This window comes from Perca flavescens, chromosome 9, assembly GCF_004354835.1.
Source record: "Perca flavescens isolate YP-PL-M2 chromosome 9, PFLA_1.0, whole genome shotgun sequence".
Lineage (NCBI taxonomy): Eukaryota > Metazoa > Chordata > Actinopteri > Perciformes > Percidae > Perca > Perca flavescens.
Genome location: NC_041339.1, coordinates 33,626,882 through 33,645,359, shown reverse-complemented (window position 1 = coordinate 33,645,359; position 18,478 = coordinate 33,626,882). Strand labels below are relative to the sequence as shown.

Genomic DNA, 18,478 nt, shown 5'->3' with positions numbered 1-18,478 from the left:
AGGCTTTCTGATTCTGATTCTGTGTGCTGTGTGTGTGTGTGTGAATGTGTTGTCTGTAGCTAATCTTAACTAATTGCCCCTTGTGGGATTAATAAAGTTGTTGAACAGCCCACTTGTGGTGCAGTTATAGTAAGGTAAAAATGAGAAAGCTTCAGGTGGCGTTTAATGATGCATTCAGAATCTTTCTCAAACTGCCAAGATGGACAAGTGCGAGCCATATGTTTGTGACTAGTAATGTTCCCACCTTTGATGCCGTCTTGACAAATGTTATGTACAAATTTATTTTTCCCTTCATTTATTCAAAATATCTAATTATAATGGCTTTAAATGACCCCACACAGAGTGACACACAGGTACACTTCTTGCTTTTGGAAACATTGGAACTAATGTCTGCATGTGTTTTAATCACTTTGATTCTATGAACTTCAATTTGTATAACTTTTATCTTATCTGTGTTGTTGTGTTTTACATATTTTTATACTGACATGGAGCGGTGTGTCTGAAATAAAGAATTGAATTGGGTGTTGTGCTGACGGGCGATGAGTCTGCTCCGTACCTTCTGGTCCATCTGTAAAAACTTCTGGAAGTCGTAGAGGGAGATCTGACAAAGCTCCGGTCTGTCCACATTCCTGCGAACACAACGGTTTTCAAGATGTCAGACGGCCAAGGAGGGAAAGGTAAAGAAAAGTTCAAATAAATGAGAGAGGAGACATGACACATTAACATGCAAATGTCTGTCTGGCAACTGACCTTGTTACTCTACTAACTATGTCAATTCTATTTATTCCAGTTTTAAAGGTTAATGTTCCATAACGTTAAATGTTCACATCCAGAGAGCCAAGAAAAAAAAAACATTTAAGTACCATTAAAATGGCAAAAACACATGGAAATGGTTCCCTTTCTTGAAAGCCTAAATCTCCCTTAAAAGGGATAGTTCAGATGTTTTGAAGTGTGGTGTTGTATGAGCTACTTTTCCATAGTCAGTGTAGCAGGTAGGAGTACAGACACAGAAGCTAAGTAATGTCGTGCTGTGGACGGGGCAGCAGCTAAATGCATTTTAGACACCTAAAAACATCTATATCAGTTTAAAGTGCTCATATAATTTTCAGGTTCATAATTGTATTTAGAGATTATAGCAGAATAGGTTTACATGGTTTAATAAAAAAAAAAAAAACATTTTTATGGTACTGCACATTGCTGGAGCTCCTCTTTTCACCCTATGTGTTTAGCTCTCTGTTTTAGCTACAGAGTGAGACATCTCACTTCTGTTCTATCGTTGTTGTCATGAACAGTAGCTAGGTAAGGACTACTAGCCAGTCAGAAGCAGAGTATGAGGGCGTGCCACGCTAGCAGCTAGGCGAGCATTATAACGTTGTTACAAAGTGACCACGTTTGTCTCTGAAGTAAAGACTGGACTACAATAGAGCTGTTTGGAGCAGTTTGTGAACAGTGTTTTCTGTTGGAGATGGTAAGTTCCTTTGGGGTGGACTTTGGGCTTTTTCACTTTGTAAACCTATAACGTGCACAAAAAAAGATATATAACACAATAAAGGAAAGGGAAAAAGCCAAAAAGCATAATATGAGCACTTTAGGTGTACGCTATATTTAGAATACTTTCATCACTTTACCTTGCTGTCAGACAGCCCTTTATGTTAGGGAACTGAATCCATCTCTGCTCTATTCAAAGCCACCAGACTCCTTTGACAAAACCAGATATTTTACCTTGCAGAACACGGGATGTTGTGTTATTGTATGACTTTAAAGGGTTAGTTTGATTCACCAAAGTCGCACAATCACACAAACTAACTAATGGTGGAGGTAGCGGTAGCGTAGCAACTCCAACATTCAAAATTACTGTTTTTGTCAAAGGAGTCTGGTGGCTTTGAAGAGAGCAGCGGTAACTGCTTCAGTTCCCCATCGTAAAGGGCTGTCTGACAGCAGTACTCCAAACTGGGGGTGTGCAGCCCGCCAGCTACTGTAGCTAATACACTAGTCTCCCATTGCCAGACCCTCCTCCACAGCGCTGCAAAGGAAGGTCTGGCTAGTCCACACAGCGTTCCAGGATGGGAGAAAAACGTGCTCTGGTTTATTGGCATTTCTTTAAACCAATCGCAATCGTCTTGTGTGGCGCTAAGCACCGGACGGAGCCACGGGGAAATGTGAGGAGCAGTTAACCATAGTCCTCATAAATTGAGTTTAGAATGCCAACTCAAAGAAAGCAGAAGGTGATGGCCATCTGGCCGGCCGAAATGAAGGACATCCGGCAGTATTTCCAGCGGGACCCCAACAGTACCAGAAATGAAATGTCTTCGATATAGACTACTAATACACTGAGTATGGAGAAGTAACTCATACAGCACCACTTTAAAAGATCCGGACTATCCATTTAGTGTGTGTTAAAGAGAAACTGGCGATGTAGAAGGACAAGAGTTAGGGGGACGTGAAGACAAGGGAGTGGACACTGAGGAAGAGAAGGTGGTGGAGGTGAAGGTGGAAGGACTCACCGCAGAGGGAAGGAGAGCTCCAGCTGCTCAATAATCTGGGAACAGAAGGGTAGGAACCAGGTGACGGACAGGTGGGAGGGAGCCAGGTGAAGCATAAACAGTGAGTGAGCGTGGTGGTGTGGCACGAGTGCAGAAGTACTCAAATACAGTACTGAAGTGGGATTGGGATGTACACACACTGTACTTTTCCATAGTGGGAGACTTCAAACTTTTCCTCTCAGAGGGAAATGACATCTATCTGATGGCTGATATTACTGGTTATGTTGCAGATTCAAACTTAATATTGCTGCTTTTGGGTAAAATTATTTTATCTCCAAAAAAAAATCCATCTCCAATTTTGGGATTTTATTTAATCATTATTTATTAAAAGGATGATTTTGGTGGTTTTGCAAATCACATGAACTTAAAGTCCCAGTTAAACCATTTTGAAACTTGTTTGAATTGTATAAATCCAGCTGTGAACATCCAGGCTGCATTCATTTTTTGTCATAGTTACATAAATTAGTTGCACTTTGAGTGCAGAGTTGATGTTCAATGTGAGGGATCAGACAACTCAAACACTTTCCAGAGTCTGCTATTTGATTTTCACGCCCTATGGAACATAAATGGAAAGCAATGGCTGCCTAGAACGGTAAGAAAATACATCTGAGGATTAAAAAATGACATGCTTATTACCATTACCAAAAATGACACGCTTACCATTTTCAAATGCATGCATTTGAAAATGGTAAGCATAAACATAAAGTCTACAGGATTCGTAATTATGGAACTAAACCCTGCCATAACACAAGTACATGGTTAGGATTGGGCATCGAGAATCGATTCCTACTTGGAATCGATCCAAAAATTACGATTCCATTGGAATGGTTTCTTTATTGGAATCGTTTGGAGGATTTGGTTTCAAATCCAATCATCAGTTCCAAATTTAAAGCTATAGTGCGTAGTTTCTGTCGCCCCCCCCCTCCTCCACATAGTTGCTAGTATCCAAGGCGGACACTGAGGATTAAAAAAACATGATGGACTCTTCAGAATAGGTAAATATCTTCAATTGAATTTCTGTGCGGGAAAGTCACCGGAGGCCAGAATCTTCTGAACATAGGCATACTGAGAAATACAGAGAGAGTTGTGTGGAGCTGATAATCTTAGCTTTGTAGCAACTCATTTGGCAATGGCTTTAATGTAACGGACGATCATTAATATCAAAAGTTAGGCACAAAAGCATGCATAAATAATATGCATAAGTTTTGGTTTCCGCAGCCTCCAGGCGCTTGTTGTGTTGCAGCCTTTGGAGCACAGTAAGCGGCGCTCTAGTGTGGCTTTATTTTACGTTGAAAAAACCCAGTAAAACTGTAAATCACCACTGAATCAAAATAAAATGTTCCTCTTATTTGTGAAATAAGCATGTGATCCACTTCAACTCCACCCTCCTCAAAGAATCAGAATCGAGAATCGATCACAACCGGAATCGAAAGGAAGAATCTGAATGCCCAAGCCTATTTATGGTGCTATTGTAATACTACTACTTTTATGTATGTAAAGGATTTGAGTACTTCTTCCACAACAGTGTGAGTGTGCAAACCCAAAAGTGACTCACGCTTTTCTGTGCGTCAAACATCAGCGTTCTGTAGAGCTGCGAGAAGTTGGGGTACGACAGCTCGCTCCTGGCCTCCACCTCCTTAGTCAAAACAGGGAGGAAGAGAGCTAGTGTGACATAAAACAGAGGTGTAGTCATGTCCGAACATCCAGGACATCACATTCACAGAGGCACAGGAGCTAGGGGCGGGACATCACCAGAGGCCCCACGATACGATATTATCACGGTACTTGTGTCACAATGCAATATTACTGTGATGTTACACATTTTGCGATATTCTGCAATATTTTGCAATTTATTACCTTTTTTCCAACCTCAAATGATGTCCCCAAAGGAACACTTTGTCAACATCTGTTCTATCTAAAAAAAAGTCAAATTTCTCTGTTTGTTCATCTTACTTAAATGTTATTGCGGTAAAATAGGATTTTCTAAGCAGAAAAACTAAACACTTGATGAAAACCTTCCATAAATGTTGCATGTACCTGAAAAACTGAACCATTTGTATTACAGTCTAGTCCACCTTAATTAAATGCAAACAGCTAAGTACTGCTGTGCTACTGCAGGTGTTTAGAACAATTATGTAACTAAAAAAGTTGTGCAGGCCCTTTAGCAACTGGGGAATTGAGATTACATTACATTACATTACATGTCATTTAGCTACGCTTTCATCCAAAGCGACTTACAATTGCAATATGTGCTATATGTCAGAGGCCTCTGGAGCAACTATGGGTTAGGTGTCTTGCTCAGGGGCACTTTGGTTGACGTATCACAATGTGAATTGAACCCAGATCTCCCACACCAAAGGCATGGGTCATATCCACTGCGCCATCAACACCACCATTTGATTTGAAATCAAATCAAATAAAACATGTACTCTTACGGTCATGAGCAGTCAAATCACCAACTGGTTACTGGTTGCACGGCGTTCAGCGTTCGATTGCTCATGACTGTTTTCCAAGATGGCGCCTGCATGTAAACATGAACGCTACTGTCTTTATAATCTATCTTTTTAATAAACTGTCTGTACACTTACAAAGTTCTCAATGCTTTGGTTTACATGTAGGGAGTGTGGTGCTATTATGAGCCTTGTTAGTGGTATAAAATAGTGATTTACCATCTGCCCTGAAAGCTAGCGTAAGCAGCTAACCACCGGTTTGCGGAGGTTGTTTAAAGCTAGAGCCGCATTTGATTAGCATGAAAACAGATCCAAGAGAACGTTCGACTCGGTACACATATATTATTAACCCCTAGGTTCATTTTGTGCAGGAATTGTCCTTTAAAGTAAACCAAATGTGCTACTGTTTGCTTCCAGCCTTGGGACAAAAAAAAAAAAGTAATGTGCAATTTATATAATAAAAGATCGATAGCTGGTGTCCGTGTATGGATACAGTATCGCCATGGAAAATATTGCAATACTATGCTGTATCGATTTCTTTCCCTAACAGGAGCTGTAGGTGGAAAAACAAAGACTTTTCAGACTCTCTGACCTGCAGCTTGTCTTTGAGAAAGCGCATGTTGGGGACTCTGTAGTTGACCTGAGGCAGCAGAGCTTTCACATCCTTCACTGTGATGCTGAAAAAGAAACGAGAGAGGGAAAGTACATTTAGAAAACTTTGAAGAAACAGGAGATGGTGCTGTATGGTTTGAAGCGCTACAGTCGATGTCAGGATTCTATATTTCCAGGCTGAGAGTTAAGGAGTAAACAGTAAGGCTTTCACTGTTTAGGGTCAGAGGTTAGACGGTGACATGTCTTGTCCTGGACACAGAGGAAAGGCTCGGTACAGATTTATACACTTTTACTCTACTCTGTCTCATCGCTTAAAGGATAAACCTGGCGTTATTCTAGCACCATCTCCTCCAAATCAACTGCAAAGACTTACATGCAATCTATCTATCTATCTATCTATCTATCTATCTAACCTTTCCATTAAGATTTTGATGATATAAAAAAAGTATTAACACTCAGAAACTAAAGGTACATTAGTCTGAATTTAAAGCCACAGATTAAAATATCATTTTTGAATCGAAAATCGTGACATTTTCTGAATTGTGCACCCCTAGTCTTTAATTTCTTAAAAAAAAAATACCTTTCTATTATCCAGAGGTAGTTAGTTCCACAGTTTAGGGACGTACAACAAAAAAAGAATCCACTCTCACGGTTACTTTTATAGGACACATAAGGAATATTTAAAAGGAAAGCAGTTACGTTTGTTGAGATAAAATATTGGGATGCACAAGGTGCATTAAATAGCTGTTCTGGAGATTTGGGGCATTTAACAATCCTAAACAGTAGATGGAGTTTTCCCAGCTGTCGTGGAAGTGTAGATGTTCAAATTTCCATTTTTTTCCCCAGCATGTTTTCATTCACGTTGGCTTAAAGGGTTTAACTGTTTTTTAGGTAAAGAATGAACCATTGAGCTTGGTTTTTACGCTATCACAGAGTCCTTAAAATGCTCAGAGAAAATGGAAATTTGAACATTTACAATTCCGTGACAACTGGGCAAACTCCATCTGCGTAAGTGACATGATGAAAAGCTCCAGAACAGCTAATAAGTGGGCTATGTGGAGAGATTGTTTTTGGTTTTTAATCAATGAAAGATGTACTATTTGCACAGACGCTGTTGCAGTTGCTTCTGTGGAGTTGTTTAAGTCTTTACCTGGACATCTTTTTTTTTCTCTCAGACAAACAGCACATGGATAACTACTTTTACTGATTAACAAAACACACACAGCCGTCAGTAACAGAATGAGGAAGGAAGCGAGAAAAGCAGGTAGAAACACAAGAATCCAGGTCAGTGCTCTGAGAGGATCATTTGGGGTCAATGACCTCCCTCCCTGCCCGGTCTGATTCGTCTCCCCGCCCGCTTCTCTCTGTCTAGCTACTGTTACTGTTACTATTTTCACAGGAGACAGGAAGTTGCCCTCTCCCAGCCCATCGCATCACTTCCTGCTCCTTATCAGGCATTGGCAGGCTGTTTGTCCTGGAGTGGCTTCCACCCAAAACAGAAGCCTGGACTTATTAACGCAAGCACTAGAGAGAAACAGACCGAGAAAGTGTGCAATGTGTGCAGGTTAAGGTCAGGGCAGACACCCCAACACGCTCTTTGATGACATCTGGATCTGGTTTCACCTCCACGTTCCACCTGCTGTGACAGGCCGACACATTCTCACTCCCAGGAGTAAAAAAGCGGCGCTTGGTCAGGTGCCTTTGGCGTTTGATATTGAAGCAAAAAGTCTCCTTTAGTGACATATTTAGACGAGCTTGGTCGGGACCCTTGGCGTCCCTTTTAGATGCTCTGGGGCGGGACGGACGTTTAACTGACATGCGGCACAAGAACGGTACAGTTAGGTTTCGGATAGTCTCGCATTGCAAGATCTTCCTCCACAGTGCTGCGGAGGAGGGTCTGGCTAGTCCACACAGCATTGTGGGATGGGAGAAAAACATGCTCTGGTTTATTGGCATGTCTTTAAACCAATCACAATCGTCTACGCGCCGTATGGAGCCACAGTTCCGCTGCAAAATAGCATCAGGAAATAACTTGTTTTAATGTGTACGTTTAAAAGTTGTTTTAGGCGTGCAACAGAAAACTCTGAAGTGTATAGATAGTCTAGCTAGCTGCCTGGATTTACCCTACAGAGATCGGAGGAGCAGTAAACCATAGTTCTCATAAATCCACAGCAGTATAAAATTACAGCACAAAGAAAGCGGAAGGTAACGGACATCCGGCAGAATTTCCGGAAGCACCGGAGCAATCCTGGAAGTGGAACGTCGTGGATAGAGACTATGTTTCGGAAAAGATTGTGGGTGGGGTTACAAAATGTGTTTTTTAGTGACACACAGGACAAGAACGGGACACAAACCCCAGTCTCCTGTGTCGTTTGACCCATCCACCACCCCAACTAACCTCCTTAACCAGAATTTTGGTCTTTCCTACTACTTTTTTATTTATTTATTGATTTATTTGACAGGGACCATGCATACTTAGGAACATAGTTGTATAAAAACAACATGTAAATATGCCAGAATTAGTTAAAATAACTACTTTCCATCTGCAGTCCCAAGGCAGGTAACATAAGACTAACAAAGACAACCAGCAGTCATACAGCGCTCATTAACTACATTACATTAAAAAGGTACACATAGTAGTGACATAGACAAAACAAACAAGCAAAACAAAACAAAACAAAAATGCATAATGCATGATACAGGACAAAGACATTATTCTTCCACCTCTATACTGCATTTGATTTACCAGTGAAAGTGTAAGAATAAAGAAATGTGCGACTGTTAAAAATGAGTGCATCTCTGGTTTTCTAGAAGCCACTGTTTTAAATGAGTTTTAAAAGTGTTGAATGTAGGACACTCTCTTATTATGAGGGGCAAACTATTCCATAGTTTACCTCCTATTATTGACAATACGTTTTGTCCGAAAGTGGTGCGTCTAAATGGTATCACACAGTCCCCTTTTACAAAGGCCCATGTACTTCCTCCGCTCTCAAGTCTCCAGATGAAGTCACGCAGCAGAGGGGGGGCAAGATCATATAACACTTTATATATCAAACAAGCATACCTAAAATGTTTAAAATTTTCAAAACTTAAAAATGTATGTCTCTCTAAGATATCGCAATGGTGAAATGACAATGCCTTTTTATCAAAAGTTTTTATGGCTTTCTTAAGATAAGATAAGATAATACTTTATTGTCTGTAACACAGGGTTCCAGAAAATTGTCTTTGACAAGGCTCCAGTTACAAAGAAACATTCATACATACATATAAAAACAAGACATGGGGTGAATTGAGGTATCAGCTGACTGTAGTGTTCATTTTGTGCTATTCAATATGGCTATTGCAGATGGGCTGAAGGATTTCTTGTAGATGTTTTTCCGGGCCAATGGTACCCTAAAACGCCTGCCTGATGGTAATAGCTGGAAGGAGTGATGGAGGGGGTGAGACGGGTCCTCTGTGATCAGGTTGGCTTTCCTGATCACTGAGCGATTGTACAGCTCAGACAGGGGAGCATGGGATGAGCCAATTATTTTGGCAGCGTGATTTACTATGCGTGAAAGTCTTGTTTTGTGTTTGATGGTGAGTTGGTTGTACCAGGAAGAGATATTGAAAGTGAGAACTGATTCGATGAGGGAGCGGTAAACCAAAGTTAGCACGTCCTTACTGATCTCAAAGGTTCTGAGTTTCCTGAGCAGGTGTAGACGCTGTTGTGATTTTTTGCATATTATGTCTGTGTGTTGTGAAAAGGACAGGGAAGTGTCTACTTCTGTGCCCAGGTACCGAAATACCTCCACTTGTTCCACTGGCTGACCCTGGATGCTAAGTGGCTGGAACAGAGGTGATGCCTTGTCACTGCCCCCACAGCAGAGCTCCTTAGTTTTTGTAGTGTTGAGCTCCAAGGAGAGCTCAACAAAAGTTTGAGAGAGATTGTTTACAACCTGCTGGTAGCGAGTTACAGCGTCAATGTTGGCCATGTGTGCAACCAAAGCAATGTCATCTGCATATTTAAAAGTGCCATACCTTCACTGTTACACAATATGTTGTTAGTATACACAGAGAAGAGGATTGGGAATAAAACACAGCCTTGGGGAAGTCCAGTATTTAAAATAAGCTTGGTTGATTCAACCCCATTAAAAGACACCTGTTGTGGTCTGTCCAGCAGAAAACGTTTTGTCCACAGGGTCAGTGTTGGGTGAACGTGAAGGTCAGAAAGGTGATGTAAAAGTTTATCAATGCACACCGTGTTAAAAGCTGAGGAAAAGTCCATGAATAAAATCCTGGTGTGTGGATGTGCTGAGTCCAGATTTTTGGTGACAGTATCTAAGAGTGTGAGGCTTGCATCCTCCACACCCCGTCCTGCCCTGTAGGCAAACTGGAAAGGGTCCAGCTTGTCTGACACCATGCCTGATAGTAGGTTACAGACCACCCTCTCCATACATTTGCACAGCACAGATGTTAGTGCCACTGGTCTGTAATCCTTTAGGTCCTTAGCAGGAGCCTTTTTGGGGATTGGAATGATGGTGGATTCCCTCCACTGGTCGGGACACAGCCAGAGTCCAGTAGGTGTTGGAACAGCCTGGTGAGAACGCCACTTAGCTGAGTGGAGCATTCTTTTAACACCCTGCCTCTAAGCCTGTCAGGGCCTGAGGCCTTGTGTGGGCTGATTCTGCGAAGCGTGGAGGTCACCAGCTGCTCAGCAATAAAGAGGGGTTGGAGGTTGGAGCTGGGGGTTGGGGGGGCCCAGGTGGGTGTTGTGCTGCCCCCATTAAAACGGGTGAAGAAGATGTTCAATTTCTCCGCAATAGTTGGGTCTGGGAAGACAGCCCCTGCAGGCTTGGGTGTTCTGCCCATCATGATGTTCAATCCTTGCCATGCTTCCCTCGCATTCCCAGAAATTAACTTCTGCTCCACCTTGTTCTTATAATTGATCTTAGCCAACTTGGCCTTCCTCCTAAACTCCTTCTCCAATTCCCTCACCCTGAGTTGATCTCCTTCCAAAAATGCCTTCTTCTTCTGGACCAGGCAGATTTTCATGTCCTTGTTAACCCATTTTTTATTATTTGGGAATATCCTTATTTGTTTGATGGGCGTTACAGTATCCTCACAGAATAAAATGTAGGAGGTAAGTGAGTCTGTTAAAAAGTTAAGATCATTGTCACTATCGTTAAAAAACAAATCCCAGTCTGTTAATTCGTGATTTTGGGCGTGATTTTGAAACATATGCGTCTGGGATGTTACTGTAGCATAAGTCAAGTATATTCTGCATTCTGGTGGGAAATGTGACATGTTGCTCTAAATTTGGCAGATAGGTGGTGATATCACACCTGTTAAAATCACCCAGAATAAACACTGCTTGGTCTCCATTCTGATTGACAGCTATATTATAGCTATCAGTTATGTTTTCGGCTGCTAAATCAAAATCGGGCCCTGGAACATATACTAAAATGACAGTGATCTGGGAGAATTCACGGGGTAGATAATGTGGTCTGAAAGACACAGTCATTAGATCGTATTGTTTACAGCACACAGTCTCCCTCACCGTAGTGTTTGTTGCCCACTTATCGTTGACAGCCATGCAAAGCCCACCCCCAATTGACTTCCGTGTTCTTGTTGCATCTCTGTCAAAGCGAATGATGCTAAAACCGTCTAGTTGAAAGAATCAGAATCTGATGAGTGTGGAAAGTTCCTCAGTCTTATTCCGTAGTGATCTGACGTTTGATAGGGTTATGGCAGGTAGGGTTAGCCGGCTGCCTCTCCTCCTCAATCTGTTCCGTATCCCTCCTCTCGAGCCTCTTTTCCTTCGTATCCGCTTTCTCTTGTGCCCCCGAAGTATTTCAAGTGGTATGCTGTTTGTGTGGAGGGATCCGTCAGTCCCCGGCTGGTGTCTCAGCTCCATTAGGTAGTTGCGTGAGTAGGTGCGTCTACCTGGGGCTGCGGTGAGAGGTTGCACCGGTTGTAAGCAAGGTCCATATACATGCTTTAGATTGGCGATCATTAGCCAAAAATAGGCCAAATAAAGAGCTGTTTCACTCAACAACTCGACGAACAAAACGTGAAAGATGACATACAGTAGAACGGTAAAAAAACACGGTAAAACACACAAACGCTGAGCTGTGTCTGGAGTCGCTTACACAGAGCAGCGCCCCCCAATTGCCTGCTTCCAGTAAATAGAGATTCAATGCTTTTAAGAGTAGTTATGCTAGTTAGTGACCAGTTAGTAAAACAATACTCAATACTTGCTACCATTGTCGCTCTTAATACTACGTCACCTGACAGCAGCGCGGTCGAGCTGCTGCTCTGCCCCCGGTGTGTTCCATACAGACGCTAAAGGGTGATTTTGGCGTCGGTATCTGACGCTGAGAGACACTGACCAAGCGTCAGTATTTTACGAGTTGGGAGTGAGAACAGGTCGGACAGGCCGGCCAATGAGCATCTATTACAGGCGAATGTGAAAGCTCTGACTGGGCGTTGACGGGTTTGTGGCGAGTCACCCACCTGCCCTCGTGGCTCCGGTCCATGACTTCAAACTGTTTCCTCAGCCACCTACGGAGGGAGGGATGGAGAGAGGAAAAAAAAGAACATGAGGCAGGAGTGATTATCACAAGAATCCTGCTTTAAATTATTAAAAATAGAAATCACACATTGCCTGGAGAAAATGCGAGTGACTGGTGACAGCAGAAATGGTGCTACGCATTGCTAGAAACTGAAATTAGAACACATTTAATGAAGAAATCACCCATATATATTCTCCATTGTTTCCTCTCAAGCTGCAATGTGGAGAAAATATCACGATATTCTTGACCAAATACCTCAATGTGGATATTCCGGCGATATTGTAGGGTTGACAATAGACGTTTCACAAAATATTTACACAATGAGATATTTAATAAATAATCATAAATAATGTGGATATAAATTACTAACTGAGGCAAATAATAGAACAGTCTGGTTAGTTCAGAAAATGACATAATTTAACTGTAATACAGCCTTTAAAACCAGGAAAATTCAACACGTGTCATATTACGATACCCAAAATCTAAGACGATATCTGGCCTCATATATCGATAACTTGATATATTGCCCATTCGTAGATTCCTAGAACTGGGAACTATATTCTCAGAAAGGCGAAGCACTGCTACTCTCTGCTCGGGGCTTCTCAGGTGCTGTAAGCATATCACTCCGCCCAAGTAGCAGAGAGTAGCAGTGCTTCGCCTTTCTGAGAATATAGTTCTCATAATGGTTAGAAGATGGCTGTGTCTCATGTCACCTTGTTATTTGTACACGCTGTGACTATACAAATCACAACATGTAAATAGGAACATGTTGGCGTTATTTTGTCACTTATTGGGAGCAGTAGGCTAGTTGGAACCGGTTACCTCCAGGATCAGTGCTAGGCTAAGCTAGTGGTGGGTGCGTCAGACAGAGCTACAACACGCACGGAGATGAGAAGGCTATGTATGGACTTATCTAACTATGGAGGTTACGGTGAATAAGCTATAAAGTCCCAATAAGTCGCCGTGTTCCTTTAAAGGATTAGTTCGGATTAACCAAAGTCGCACAATAGCACTAACTAACCGATGGAGGAAGCGGTAGACTAGAGACTCCCGTGTTCTGTGAGGCAAAAATGACAGTTGTTGTCAAAGGACTCTGGTGGCTTTGAAGAGAGCAGAGATGGACAAAACAGATATATAGTAGGACTGCACAATTACTTTATTTTTTTTTTTAATCATCATCGCAATATCAACTGGCGCAATAACCATATCGTGTAAGACACTCAAAAATGTTTAGTGTTAGTTGAAATAAATTATCAGTAGAAAACTGCACTTTAAAATGTAACGGTCGTTCTTTTTTTAGTGCTGCCTTTTATATTCAATTCAATGTTCAATTTGTTCAATAGAAGAACGTTGGAAATGATTTCCTATCATTTGTTTTAAATTCAACAAGCAATTTGTTTTATTTTAGCAGATTACTGGAAGCAGCAAAAAGGCAGAACTGAGTACACTTCATATCTGTTTATTTATGGAAAGTAATATCTTTATCGCAATATTCAACAACATTATTACATATCACATATTTTCAGTCAGTACTCCTGCCTGCTTCTCCAAACTGGGGACTAGCTGACCGCCATTTACTGTAGCTAACACACTGACTATGGAAAAGTAGCTCACACAACCACAAAAATCTGGACTTCACCTTTAAGCAACAGGTTGTAGCTCGATACTAAGAGTCTGTATTCGTCAAACCCAGTGAAAGCTGATGAGTCTCCAGTTTACACAACTGTCATAAACATAAGACATATTTAGCCATTTCATTTCCTCTGACCATCTCCAAACTTATACCGCTCACATTATGTCGACAGCCTCGCTCTGTTCTCCTGCTCGCACCACAGGAGCCAAAACTGCCTCCGCACATTCATCTGGGGTAAATATTTTCATCTCCTCCGACCCGCTCCTCCCTTTCCCATCCAGGTCGCTGTTTTTTTGTTAATGCAACCGGACATCACTTAATCACACCCGGTGGTTGCCAATTCATTTCCTGCTAATTAACTACTCAAATAAATCCACTAGTAGTTTCCGTACTGGGAGCACGCTGCAAACTGTTCAGAGCCTACCTGAGCTTGAGAGAGATATTCAGTGGAGTATTCCTTTAAAGTCACGACAATGTGCACCAGTGGTACACATGGACACGCACCTGTCTATCTGTTGTGGTGCGGGAGCTCTCTGAGTGTCGACCATCAGCCAGTTGAGACCAGTGATCCACATGTTGACCTCCTCCTCGCTGAAGGCTGCAAAGACACAAAGACGGACGACACAAGAGGGGAAGGAAACTGTGAAAATGTCCGACTGGCGACTCCTAATCCTTCTAATGTTAGATTGCAAGTTAATAGGGAACAGACAGCTAAAAGAAATGTTTATTGGAAAAGTTAATTTAAGATCCCATTTCCTATTTATTGGAACTTGGGTCTTATTTTTTGCAGTTTTGTCCATTTACATTTTATGAGATACAGAGGTGGGTAGAGTAGCCAAAAATTGTACTCAAGTAAAAGTACTGTTACTTCAGAATAATATGACTCAAGTAAAAGTAAAAAGTAGTCATCCAAATAATTACTTGAGTAGGAGTAAAAAAGTACTTGGTGAAAAAACTACTACAAGTACTGAGTAACTGTTGAGTAACGTCTGGTTTATTTTTTTTAACACAAACATTCAATCAGACAGACAAAAATACAAAATAATCATCTTTAGCCAAATTATAGCCTAGTTCATCCAATCAATAAAATAAATTTAAATGAATTAATTAATTACAAAATAGCTTAAATTAAAATAATCCAGGTAAATTCAAATACTTAAAAAATAAAATCAATAAAATAATAATACATAAAAAATAAATAAGCACAAGTAACAAATTTCCAAACCTTTATACTTTTTTTTTACCAGGCTCTGCAGGCAGAACTAGAACAAGGTAATTGAGCTGCTGTTTGGCACTTTTACTAAAGTAAACATGCTTTCATTATGAGGCCATAGGCCTGGACTATGAAACAAGATTTGGTTTTCTGTATCACGAAGGTGGATCACTTGTTACCGGGTTCAATCGCCGTGGTAACTCATGCTGGACGCCTAACCTGGTTGGGAGCAGGTTATGTTGGAGATCAGAGATCAACCGGTGCCTACTGACCAATCAGAAGATCAGGCGGAGCTCGGTGCGAGGAGAGAGAGAGGGAGAGAGAGAGAGAGAGAGAGAAAGAGAGAGGGAGAGAGAGAGAGAGAGGGGCGCTCATACAAAAAACATTTAGAAACCAACAACCCCGTTAACATTCCCTGATGGGCATATTTATGAAATATATAGATTTTAATGGGAGGGAATTACATATCAGCTATTTGTCGGCTTCTTGAGCCGTGTGTCGCCAATGCGCACAGTGGTTTGAATTATGTTTTTTATATTTTTTATTTGCTCTCACGATCGCTTCCCACTGCCAGGGTTGCAACTGAAATAATAGGCTAAAGCAACGGCAGTTTATGGAAAGCACAAGTGTAATTATGGTCAGATGTTGTGCTTGACTGATGGGGAAGTGATATTGATAAGCGTTGTGATGTAGGCTAGCCTACGCATCTACAGCGTCGCCTATTTTTTTGTTTGTTTGCCAGCTGTACTCCTGTTTCAGGAAGCAGCGACTGTATTGCGTTTTGTCTGTAAAACTGTGTCTGTGTTCTTCATATTTATGTAGAATTATAGTTTGCTCTTCTTATGTAAAATATGTGGCTATTGGTCATGTTGTGCAAACATCGCCTCTTTTATGTGAACATGCGCCGCTAGATTGGGAAACTCTGGGTTGATTGAACTAGTTGTTAACCACCGTTATATAGGTCAGTGATCGTGAAACAGCTTGGGGGACCGCGGTTGTTAGGTTAGGTGAAGCCGGGTAGCTAATATAAAATCCAGGACATGTTGATCTGGCCTCTGGGGTGTTTCTCCTCATCTGTGTCTGCATTGCCGATGGTCGATCCTGACATTTTTGTTTTGCTGCGACTGTAAGCTAATACCCGTCCCGCCGATGAGATTGAGTATGGTCACGTCACGAGACTGCACAACTACGTTTGATTGGTGAAACACAGCCACGTGGTAGAGCCTTTAGCGGAAGTCTAAAAAAAAAATCTTGACAAGAATGTTATTATTACTGGGGGAAAAATGACAAAACTACAAACATGAGACCCAATGTGTAATATTTGCCAGAAATTGCTGTGATTCACATCTGGAGTTTGTCTACAAACTAAAACACATAATTTGACTCTTTACTTTGTATAAATGTGTTCTGAGAAAGTGACAGACCAGGACTTAGCCAAAAAATGTTTAACATCGACAACTTCTCAGTCCCTCCCCCCTTTCTGCTGAAGCCCAAAATGGTCCTCCTCCCCCCACAAGGGAGAATGAATGCGTGTGTATGAGCAGTGATTGAAACGCAGTTAGACACCCCGGCCCCTGATTGGTGCATTTGAACAGGGAGCGGTGGATTTTTGCAAATTGCACTACAGGCTGTAGGTGGTGCCAGAGGAGACCGATTTTTTTCTTTTAAATGACCTGCTTCATGTAGTTCTACTGGAACATAGGGTCAGTTTCAGCAAATATGACAGAAAGTTAGTTTTATAAGGCTTACCTACTGGAACTTTAAAGCAGCACTAAGTAACTTTTCCTGCTTCGGTCCCCCTACAGGTTGGAAGCGGAATTGTCCATTACATTACATTGTCCAGTTCATTCAAACTACAGATCCGCTACACGATCTGGCAAACTTGCATAATGTAATGGACAATTCCGCTTCCAACCTGTAGGGGGACCGAAGCGAGAAAAGTTACTTAGTGTTGCTTTGACAACTCTGAAGGAAATTTAACAGTAGCAGTGAAAGTACATTACACACACACATACAGAATACACACACACACACTGACCAGCCACACTGAGTGTCCTGAGGCGAAACTCCAGGCCGTAGAGCACGATGAAGCAGTGGGCGGAGTCCAGCTTCCGGGCTTCCTCCGGATAGCGCTCAAAATCACGGGAGCCCTTCCCCAACCGCAGCTCCCGAATCTCTCCTATGTCGACTGGAAGAGGGAGGGAGGGAGGGAGGGAGGGAGGGAGAGAGGAAGGAAGGAAGGATAGTGTTGCATGAACACAAATATGCACAACCATAAATCGCACTTTGGCACGTTGTTCGTTTCCCTGCCAAACACACCGCAATCTGCTGCCGGAGAGTCCAACAAATGTACTTTGTGTGAGTCCAGAGAGCCAAAGAACAGACTTAGACACAAACATGTCAGCTGTTGAGGGATCAGGATGCTCCAAAAGTCTGCAAGAGGTTTTTAGCAGCAGCAGCCAAACAAATTAAGTCACTTTTTGTAACCTTTACTTCACGTAGATCAGAAGCAAAAAAATCCCTAAACTTTTACTGTAAGCTCAAAAGTGCCTTAAAACCTCGATGGAATAAGTCACTTTTAAGTGGTAAAAAAAAAATGTTACCCCCAAAAGACACATTTTAACTTTTTACCCACATTTATTTCTAGTTTTGCCTGAAGCTCTGCAACCATGTCTGCAAATTCTGCTCCAAATTAGGGCTGCACAATATCGTTTTTTTTTTCTTTTTTTTATAATCCTCATCGTGATATCATCTGGCGCAATAAGCATCGGGGAAGGTTAGAAAGACACTCAGAGATTGTTTGTGTTAGTTGAAAGAAAATATCAGTAGAAAACTGCATTTTAAAATGAAACTTTTGTTTTTTTAGTGCTGCCTTTTACAATTAATTCTATGTTCAATAAAAATTGGAAATGATTTTCTTTCATTTGTTTTAAATTCAACTAGCAGTTTGTATTTTAGCAGAATACTGAAAGCTGCAGACCTGAGTCCACTTTAATATCTGTTTATGTATCACAAGTAATATCGTTATCGGGATATTCAACAACGTTATTGCATTATCGCATATTTTCCTCATTGTGCAGACCTACTCCAAATATTGTTTTTGTCAAACAAAACTCAATACATATCTGAAAATATACAATATTTACCTCCGCCAAGGATTTTATGGTTTTGGGGAGGTTGGTGTGTTTGTTTGCCTGTCAGCGGGACTACAGACGAACTACTCACCCCATTTTCTTTAAACTTGGTGGAAGGCTGTAGCATGAGCAGAGGAAGAACCCATTACATTTTGGAGCGGATCCGACTTACAAAGCAGATACACAAATTAGTTTTCACTTTCGGTAACTCTGCGAGATAGGGCATCTGTGCTGCATTCATGTCGGTCTCGGAATAATCGGAAAGAAATGGGTTCCCAAATGGAAAAATTCACACTGCGTTAATATTGTGAGATAGGGCATGCCTTCTCCGAGTGCCCT

General features: G+C 41.5%; 1 protein-coding gene across 2 annotated transcripts in view; it reads right to left on the bottom strand.

The window, feature by feature from the left end:
- Positions 1-18,478, bottom strand: part of LOC114561436 (1-phosphatidylinositol 4,5-bisphosphate phosphodiesterase gamma-1) — a 56,629-nt gene that overhangs the window by 23,459 nt on the left and 14,692 nt on the right. For both annotated transcript variants that reach the window (XM_028587458.1, XM_028587459.1), the window contains exons 2-8: positions 17,044-17,193; positions 14,297-14,390; positions 12,101-12,148; positions 5,586-5,670; positions 4,099-4,179; positions 2,505-2,539; positions 557-629 (exon numbers count right to left, since the gene is read on the bottom strand). In XM_028587458.1, the coding sequence (XP_028443259.1) occupies positions 557-629; positions 2,505-2,539; positions 4,099-4,179; positions 5,586-5,670; positions 12,101-12,148; positions 14,297-14,390; positions 17,044-17,193 (566 nt within the window). The remainder of the gene's footprint in view (positions 1-556; positions 630-2,504; positions 2,540-4,098; positions 4,180-5,585; positions 5,671-12,100; positions 12,149-14,296; positions 14,391-17,043; positions 17,194-18,478) is intronic.